The sequence below is a fragment of the Salvelinus fontinalis genome, chromosome 4 (genome assembly GCF_029448725.1).
Source record: "Salvelinus fontinalis isolate EN_2023a chromosome 4, ASM2944872v1, whole genome shotgun sequence".
In the NCBI taxonomy this organism is placed as follows: domain Eukaryota; kingdom Metazoa; phylum Chordata; class Actinopteri; order Salmoniformes; family Salmonidae; genus Salvelinus; species Salvelinus fontinalis.
Genome location: NC_074668.1, coordinates 43,612,737 through 43,622,505, shown reverse-complemented (window position 1 = coordinate 43,622,505; position 9,769 = coordinate 43,612,737). Strand labels below are relative to the sequence as shown.

Genomic DNA, 9,769 nt, shown 5'->3' with positions numbered 1-9,769 from the left:
CAATTTTTAGGGCCTTCCTCTGACACCGCTTGATATAGAGGTCCTGGATGGCAGGAAGCTTGGCCCCAATGATGTACTGGGCAGTACGCACTACCCTCTGTAGTGCCTTGCGGACGGAGGCCGAGCAGTTGCCATACCAGGCAGTGATGCAACCAGTCAGGATGCTCTCTATGATGCACCTGTAGAACCTTTTGAGGATCTGGGGACCCATGCCAAATCTTTTCAGTGTCCTGAGCGGGAATAGGCTTTGTTGTGCCCTCGTCTCAGTATGTCTCTCTTCATACAGCTCAATATTTTCTGAAGAAACAAAAATATCAAAGATGTACGTGTGAGAGAAAATGACATTATATCCTATCAACAATACATTTTCACAAGCAGTAAACCTCATCCATCTGTGATGCCTTTGATTCATGGTTTAGTATAGTTTGAGTCTGTGTACTGTAATCATACTGTATTGCACACACTATACTACATTTCCCGTAATGGACTAATATTACGTATGCTGACTCGTCTATACGTGATGACGCAATTTCTGTCTTGTTGGAACTGCAAGGGGATTTCATTAGGAAGTGAGTAGTCATACTTGAGAGTGTACTCTACGAGACCTTACAGACAGTAACGGCGAATAGACAACGAAAATAGCTTCACTCGAATGCTATTCTAACTTGTCAGGCAGTATACTGAGAAAGGTAAGTATATTTGAGACATGATAAATGAATGCTATTTATTTTATTAATAAACTAACACATACAACAACGACCACGCCCTCAGCAGTATTTGCACCATTAATCTGTCGTGCTGGCACATTACTAACGTTATAACCTTAGCTGCTGTCAGTTTAAACATGTGTAAAGCCGTGGTGTGCAGTTTATGACCATCGATTCCTTATATTTTATGGAAATGTTACGTTCAGTTATTTGTCAAATTTGGTAGGTCATGGAACATGCATTGGCTGGTCAATTATGCAGCATATGTTACTTTAGCAAGCAAACAGTAGCTAACTAACTATCCTACCTACTAACCCTTGTGTCTGCACTGTCAGTACATCATGTTTCTATGCTAACAATGCTCTTTCTTGTCGGTAACGATAGCAAGACAAACTAGGCCGGCAACAATGTATCTGGCTAACGTTACCTAGCTAGCTTGCTAACTAACCATCCGCCTTCTGAGCACAAACTGGTTTACATTAATTTGTGAGCTAGATTTTTCGCAGCAGAGGTTCATATCAAATGTGAGTACTTCATCCAGATTTAAAGTGCAATATTATCACGAACATTTTATGCCGCGTTCATGTACTAGTCAGAATTAGGAAATCTCTGACATGCTTACTGGTTGTATTTATTCGCCTGCCGCGTTCAACGAATCAGCAAGTCGGACCTTTCCGAGTTTCTTAGTTTCGACTTGCATATGAACGCGGCAGTAGACTGGCTTGTTTTGTTGCTTCTCATGTGACAAAGGGGGAAGTGGGCGGGGCGATGTATAAGAATGAGGTCATTGATGGGAGCGCGCAGCTGTATACTGGGTGGGGGCTGCCGAACACTAGTTACTGGTATCAACTCTCACTTTAGTCTCTCTCCAGAATTTCTCATGTCCAGAATTTACATGTTAGAGAATTTAAAATTAAAGATAAAGTTATTGGGTAGGATATTCCAATATATTTGCCTTTTATTTGAACAAGAATGAGTTCAGTCACAATTCTCTTATCACACATCATTGAACTGGACCTGCCCACGAACCAAAGTCTTATGTTTCCTGATTATAATGGTGACATTGCTGATTCTGTTTTCCCAGATGTCAGTCACTGAGGATCTTCCTGATATGGATGGAGTGGATCTTCTGGGGATCCTGTGCCAGTATGGAGAGACTGGAGCCAATGATCCCTTCTTCACAGATGGGAATGGGCTAGAAAACTGGCTCGCCGAGCAAGATGTATGTCTCCCACTTAGGAATAAAACTGTTTTATGTTTGCTAAACAATAGGCTAATAGAGTTTAGTAATTGTCAGGGAACAAACCATTAATTTAATGGTATGTAGTAAAGCAGAATCATTTATTTTATCGTTTTACATCAATGTGATAAACTGCCTTATAGTGCTGAGCGATTAACTGAAATATCAGTTATTTTTTGATTTTTTTAACAACTAATTGTACCGACGTTGGTTCAATATTTTTAATTCTATTTTGTTTTCGTTTGGTGAGCTCGATGTGCTGTTCCTGTAGAGATAAATCAGATGAAGCCTGAACTGTGCGATGTAGTAGGGAGTTGTCGTTACCAACAGGCCAATATTCTACATAGTTTAGTGCAGAAAGCTTGGTAATTAACTACAATAACCATAATCCATTGCGCGCCCGCTTAAACTTGTCCGGTCTGAACGGAGCAGACACGGAGACTGAGAGAACGTGCAATCGACAGGGATTGAACATAGTTGTTTCACGAGCCTGAAAATACATGATCTAAGTAATTGACAGTTGGGTATTCAGAAGTCATATTTACTTTGATCTACTAAAATAGTGATTTTGTCAGACAGCATAGGCAGCAGCTCTATAGAGATGAGATAATGAATTGGAATTAAATAATAGTAATAAATAAATAAATATTTTATTAATGTAAAGTAATTTTACTAAATTATGGTTTCATATGTGATAAGCAGTAATTGGCAACCACTACCATCATGGGACTTTTATTAATTACTTTATAAAGTGTTACAGCATTCAACCCACATAATGCAAAGTGCATTTAATATCTAAAAAAAATTATCAAAATCGAAAACCCTGATTATCTTTTTATAATCGACCGAAACCAAACCGACTTCAAAAAGCACTAATTGCTCAGCACTACTTCCTTACTTTTAAGCAGAATAACTCTTTTTCACATTTTCTTTTTGTGGAATAAACAGTCATATTGAATGGACACCAACATCCTGCTGTGTTTGTTGTAGATGCTGACAGGCATGGACACTGAGGACTTCCTGTCCAGCCTGCTGGAGGGAGAAGACAACATGGCCGCCTCGTGTGCTTCACACTCTCCACTGGGCAGCGACAGCGGCATCTCTGAAGACAGCAGCACTGGGGGCGTAGTTGGCCAGAACTTCCTGGCCTGCCCCAGTCCCCAGGGGAGTGACAGTGATACCGCACCCAGCCCAGAGTGCTCCCAGCCCAGCCCGGGCTACTCTGACAGTCCCCTGATGGCCCTGGAGCTCCAGGCTGAGAGCCCTGAAGCCCTGGCTGTGCAAACAGACCACAGCTACTCTCTACTTCAGGGAGGAGACATGAATGCTCTACAGAGTGTGAGGGCTGAGAAGCCCGACATGGATGTCTTTATTGATCTGGGTAAATGTTGATCTATACCTATATACTTGTCTAACAGGTTCATAGCTTTGGGTGGTATGAATAGTTGAATGACATCAAATTGGCTCTTGACAATTCAACTAATTGGATAGTTTGTTGGTAGTTTGAGCATCTACAGACTAACTTTGCAAATGAAGAGGTTCCCAGGTATGACCATACAAAATACACCCACTAGACCAGCTGGTCATGAATCGTGAATTATGTAGCACACCAGCCAATCAACTATTGTAATGGGGAATTTTCAGGTGAAACAAAAGGAGAGCAGTCGTTGATAAAAAATCTATCCGAAATCAATCTGGTTTATTACAAGTTGCAACAGGCAGGGAGACACATCCAGAACAGAAGCAGAGAAAATGTCTAGCTGGCCTCTTGGAGACATGCCATTTTTAATTGTAATCAGACGGTACCAAGTGGTCTGTAAGCGCCAGCTGAGAGCCTTGTAGGAAGTCAAAATCGAATGCGGTAATGTTGTCAGCTGCTACAGAATCACAGTTTCACAGAATACAATAATAATCACTGTCCTCGGTCCTTGTACCTCCAGTCTGGTGTTTATCACTATCAACAGAACCTTACTTGAACAGAACACTGGAAATCATGTGTATTACAGAAAGCGAAAACTTAAGTATGTTAAGTATTGTGTTAATCACTCTTAACTGAATATGAACTTTATTAATCTTAAATATTCCCATTGAAACTATAAAGATCAGTTAGATTAGCACCACCTAATTCCAGCTATCTCTTCCATGTTTTGGGGATTAAGTCTAGCAGATTTGAGTCCAGTCACTAGACTCGTGTCCTTGGGCTAGAAGATTTCAAAAGAATATCCTCGTAAGGTTTGAGAACTTTACTGTTCATGTGAACAGAAAAAAAATAATTTTGTGTTTTTGTGCTCTCCTGTTCATCAGACGACCTGGACAGTGAGGGGATGGAAGTGGAACAGATCTATTCCAGTGAAGAACTTCCCTGTTCTCTCGCCATAGAGGACTCTACACAGAACAACAAAGCTGATCTGGTGAGTTTCACATAATCAAATTAGTATTATAGACGAGGAAACAAGATGATCAAGTCTTGGAAGATGTCATCCGGGAAGGCTATTTTTGTTTTGTTGACGAAGAGGAGGTGAGGAGCGTCGCCCAATGTGGTACAACAACAAAATGGCAGTACATATCCTGTTGTATGGCATGTCTGTTGTTTGCAGAAACTTCTTTGATGTAGTATCGCAAATGGAAGTGGCAGTTTCACCATTGTTAAACTTATTGCCAACTCATTCTTTTAGTAAGAATGGCATTGATTGTACATTATTTGAGTACATCAGGGTTCCCCAACTGGCTGGCTGAATTTGGCCTGCGGGTGGGTTTATTTGCCCCCCCCCCCTCCCCCAAAATGAACAATTATTTAAAACTGTAACAACACCAGGAAATTGTATCAAAGTTATTTTAATTTTGGAAATCTGTTTCCAAGTATTCCCACGCATAAATAGAGAGATTTGTATACAAATGTAAGCAAGGTTTGAAATGTTTTAGTCAAATGTCTGTTTGGCCTTGTGGTCAATTTGCAGTCGCAATCAATCAAATATATTTATAAAGCCTTTTTTACATCGGCAGATGTCAGAAAGTGCTTATCCAGAAACCCAGCCTAAAACCCCAAACATCTAGCTAGCAATGCAGATGTAGAAAGAACAGTGGCTAAGAAAAACTCCCTAGAAAGGCAGGAACCTAGGAAGACATCTAGAGGAACCAGGCACTGAGGGGTGGATGGTCCTCTTCTGTCAAATAATAAGATGTGTGAGAACATTTTGTTCATGTACTCCAGGGATCATAACTAGTAGCCGCGGGCCGATTATGTTCTTGAGCAGCTGGTCAGGGGGCCAGAACATAATTACAAATAATTTTCTGAATCTACTAGTTAATGATCCCTGGAGTACATTAACAAAATGTTCTTACACATTATCTTATTATTTGACCCTGCTGGTCATCTATGAACATTTGAACAACACTCTGGCATTAATGGCCATGTACTCTTATAAATCGGCATCCGGCGCGGCCAGAAGAGGACCGTCCACCCCTCAGTGCCTGGTTCCTCTAGATTTCTTCCTAGGTTCCTGCCTTTCTAGGGAGTTTTTCTTAGCCACTGTTCTTTCTACATCTGCATTGCTTGCGTGATGTTTGATGATCTCACAAGACATCATCTTTGTCGCAAAGTGGTGTACATGTGGCCTTGAGCAGATCTTCAGCACATTTCATTAAAAAAATATATTTTCTTCCCTTTAGTTCCAGTTCAAGGAGATTGTTCTGACTGATGAGGAAAGGAGACTTCTCGCTAAGGAAGGAGCAACCATACCGTCCTGCATGCCTCTTACTAAGGTAATTTTCTCCATTGATTTATTACAAATACTTGTTGACGCGCTGGAGACCAACCTAGAAACCATTGATCTAATTGGCATTCAGGGAGCACCCCTTAAAAATGACAGCCAGGGAGGTGTAACACAATCTACCCAATTTGTTGCTACTTTAGAGTGTTGAGCTTGCTAATATGAAAGGATAATCTATCAGAGGAGGCTGGTGGGAGGAGCCATAGGAGGATGGGCTCATTGTAATGGCTGGAATGGAATAAATGGAATGGTATCAAACATATGGAAACACGTTTGACTCTATTCCATTACAATGAGCCCATTCTCACCAGCCTCCTCTAATCTATGTTTCATATTTGGCCAGTGAACAGAAAATGTCTATTAAATAATAGAAATCTCTCCTGCACGCACGTTGGACTACAGCGTAATTATCTTTTGACTTTTTTTCAAAATGAGAAAAAATTAAATGCAGAATCCCTTCCAATCAAACCAAATGAGAAACCATCCCAGATAGCTTGTTTGGCTCCCAGCAGTGTGACGGCAGACTGCTCCTCAGCACTGTGCACTATCCGCTCAATCATGTCAAGCATGTGATGGGTAGCCATTCCTCCTCTCTCTCTTTGTCGCAGGCGGAGGAGAGGACCCTGAAGAGGGTGAGGAGGAAGATCCGCAACAAGCAGTCAGCCCAGGAGAGTAGGAAGAAGAAGAAGGTGTACGTGGACGGCCTGGAGAACAGGTGAGAGAACGAATTGCGGGATCTCTGAAAATGAATTGAAAGCCAGCACACACCGTACTAATAAAGTATTAGTCATTGTATGATTGATTTCACCATTTCACATCACCAATGTTGAGCCTGTTATGTCTTCATTGGGTCAAAATGTGTTTGTGTGTGTCTGTGTGTGTGTAAAGTAGAGTTTGATTGACTGAGTTATTGCTGATTGGTGCCTAGGGTTTCCATCTGCACTGCTCACAACCAGGAGCTGCAGAAGAAGGTCCAACAACTGCAGAAACAAAACATGTAAGACACCACTGCTGTTATCATGATTATGGAATGCCTGTTGTTATGATAAGCATCAGAGAATGAACGTTTGTAGACTAATATTGAGAAAATGTCCAATGGGTATCATTATTCTCCCCCTGTCTAGGTCTCTGATAGAGCAGCTAAGGAAATTGCAGTCCATGATGAAGATGTCGACCATGAAGACCACCACCACCAGCACCTGTGTCATGGTAAGAGGACTAACACAGAGTAGATCTTAACACTCACACCACCACATATCCTTTGTTTGGGATGCTGGGAATTAAAACTAGTACTGAAGGACTCCCACGTACAAGTTTACGTCTGCAGATGTATTTGGTTGACATTTTTGGTTGTCAACCTTTTTCAAATTGAAGTTCAACTTTAACATGGTGGGTGCTATATCCTGTTCTTTCAGGTTGCCACCTCAGCCTGTGTTGACATTTGTTATAGCTTCAACTGTTTGGGACATTATAGCCCAATCCTGATTGAGGCTTGCTTGTGGTTTCATATGGTGCTCAAGGAGTGCCTGCCTGTACTAGTGTATTTTATGTAAGTGTTCTATTGAGGCCAAAGCAACTTGGAGTACCCATTATTTTGTCCCACTGCCAAACAATAGCAGGTTGGAAACATAAACCAACAAGTGCTTCGGTTAACAAAAGACGAGAGTGCTGCTTGGGTCCGTAAAGATGAGAATTATATTTCTTATAGAAAAACAAATGGAAGATAACGTTTTTTTTACACAGTAAAATACATTTTTGCATTCATCTTTGTAGACCGATGTACCTCATCTACTGGGTTTGTAAATCTGGGTCGCACACACCACATTTTTAACAGCTATCTTACGTTTTTTCACCTTCTCTTCTCAGGTGTTCCTGCTGTCTTTCTGCCTCATCATCTTCCCCTCTGTCAACCCGTTTGGCCGCAGCCCTGGACAGAAGGAGATATACACCCCCTCTTCCGGTAAGTCAGGAGAGAAGTGTCGTCTGAAATGCTAAAGCTATGTCTAAACTATGAATAAGATGTTATTCTGTTGAAAATAACATTCATTTAGAGTATAAAGAATAGCTATGTATGCAACAATAAACGACATCTAAAATGGTTCACAAATATTTCCTGTCTCTTCCAGTTAAGGTGCTGTATGAAACATTGTGTAAGAATTCTGAATACATTAACAAGCCTTTTCCCTCTGAACTGTAGTTGTGTCCAGGACCTTGCGCTCCGTGACTGTTGATGACACCCCAGACCCCTTGCCCCTGGCTTACTCTGAGCCTGTGGAGGAAACTGACAGCGCTGAGCTGCCCCCTCTCAGCCTCCTGCTAGGGCCCATGGTAGAGAACCCCAAGGCAATGTTCACTGGAGGCCAGAACCACACACCAGACTACCAGAAGGTGGAGCAGTCGGAAACAGAGAGCGGAGTCAACAGCAACTCCTCTGCCGACTTCCCCAAACCAGGTCAAAATGAGCTGGGGCCGGGGGCCGGGCCCGGGGGCCTGCAGGAGGGATCCAGAGATCCAGTGGGAACGCCTGTGGCCTACGAGGTTCCAGGGACCAAGGAAAACTGGATCGACAGGAAGCCAACGTCCATCATTATACAGCAACACCGCTCGGATGAGATGTAGGCAGAAGAGCCCGATTTGAATCAACTAACAGAGGGAGGAAGGGGGCTAGGATGAAGGGGACTAATCAAAGGTTTCAGTTGTTATTGATAATGTTGATTGAAACTTGGTGGAAAAGGGTAGTAGATGTTTTGTTATCACAGTATTCCCCCTCTATCTGTTCCTCTTTCTCCTGGTGATACTACTTTTCCTCTTTGAGCACTTTGTTCTGATGTTCCGTTCCAGTGGTAGAATGGACTACTGAGGTTTCCATTGGGGGGGGGGGGTGAAGTACACTATGAAAGGGAATAGTCATCTGTTGAAATCGCATGACTGCTGAAGACTTTAAAACACAAATTCTCTCTTGAAAAACAAAACGATTAATTCTTGCCATCTGTGTTTTTGTGTCTCGAACAGGTCTTGTTGCTAAGTACTTTGCTAGCGAATGACCAATTCCTTCCATAGCGCATGTCTAGTGGTCTGCTAGTTTACTTTGCACATTCAGCATCCATAGTGTAAATGTATACTCATGATGCTAGATTAGTGGTTGATCTGTCTGTATACTCTGCTTTAGACATTGCAGGACATTTGGCCATTTTGGATTTTGTGGACATCTTTTGGTATTTTCCTTGTAACAAGGGTTTTCATGCTCTCTTTTGTGTTTTCTTTGTTTTGCTTTTAGCTTGTTGACAAATTTAAATGACTGAAAATGGGAGTGCTCTGGTATTAGTCCCCATTTTCCAGTGCCAGTGACGGAACTGTGACTAGTTTTGACCTTTTTAGGTAGGAGCTGTTTGAGTCCTGCAACCAGTGGTTCACTCTCTGGACCTACAGTATATGTTTACCCCTTTGTAAACCTCTGGACATCATTTTAAGTGTATGTCATATGGAGAAGTGACATTTTTTTTTAAAATATATTAGCTATGTTAATTCAGTGTTGCAGTATAACTATACTCAAGTGTAATGACCTGTCAGTTCATTCAGTGAGGCATTTGTGTTGTCTTTTTTTCCAGTTCAGTGAATTATGAAATCTAAATGGTATTGGAACTCTTTGTTATTTTTGATATGTCAAAGGAGAGATTAGATGTAGTTTAATCATGTTGAAAAGAAGCACTGATATGCCATAGTCCGAAATTGGAATGTATATAGGCTGGAATGATTGTAATGTTCGTTTTTAACAATTAATGTATGACATTCAACGTCACTATTAAAAGTCCCTTTTTAAAAAAAGAATGATTGTCGTGTTTGGTGCTACTGACCATGGTGCTGAAACAATGCTTACACGTGTGCTGTTTCTTTGTGCAGAAATTGGTGTTACCACAGTCTGTGAGATCTAGCTATATGTTTTATTTTCTGGGGATTCTCCCAAGGTCTAGTTCAGACATTGGCAACCCTGTTCCTAAAGTGTCGCACTTAGGCCAGTGATTGACTAAATACATCACACCTGGTCTTCCAAG

General features: G+C 41.5%; 1 protein-coding gene across 1 annotated transcript; it reads left to right on the top strand.

The window, feature by feature from the left end:
- The first annotated feature begins 543 nt into the window (after positions 1-543).
- creb3l3l (cAMP responsive element binding protein 3-like 3 like) lies at positions 544-9,217 on the top strand. Its single transcript, XM_055920274.1, has 10 exons — positions 544-689; positions 1,792-1,929; positions 2,938-3,328; positions 4,252-4,358; positions 5,617-5,709; positions 6,326-6,432; positions 6,646-6,714; positions 6,842-6,926; positions 7,584-7,677; positions 7,915-9,217. The coding sequence occupies exons 2-10, from the start codon at positions 1,792-1,794 to the stop codon at positions 8,334-8,336; spliced, it is 1,506 nt and encodes a 501-aa protein (XP_055776249.1). The 5' UTR covers positions 544-689; the 3' UTR covers positions 8,337-9,217.
- Positions 9,218-9,769: the final 552 nt, after the last annotated feature.

Coding starts and splice junctions, on each gene's coding strand:
- creb3l3l (XM_055920274.1), top strand. CDS start 1,792: ATGTCAGTCACTGAGGATCTTCCTGATATGGATGGAGTGGATCTTCTG. Junction 3,329..4,251: donor GGATGTCTTTATTGATCTGG/GTAAATGTTGAT, acceptor CCTGTTCATCAG/ACGACCTGGACAGTGAGGGG. Junction 7,678..7,914: donor GATATACACCCCCTCTTCCG/GTAAGTCAGGAG, acceptor TCTGAACTGTAG/TTGTGTCCAGGACCTTGCGC.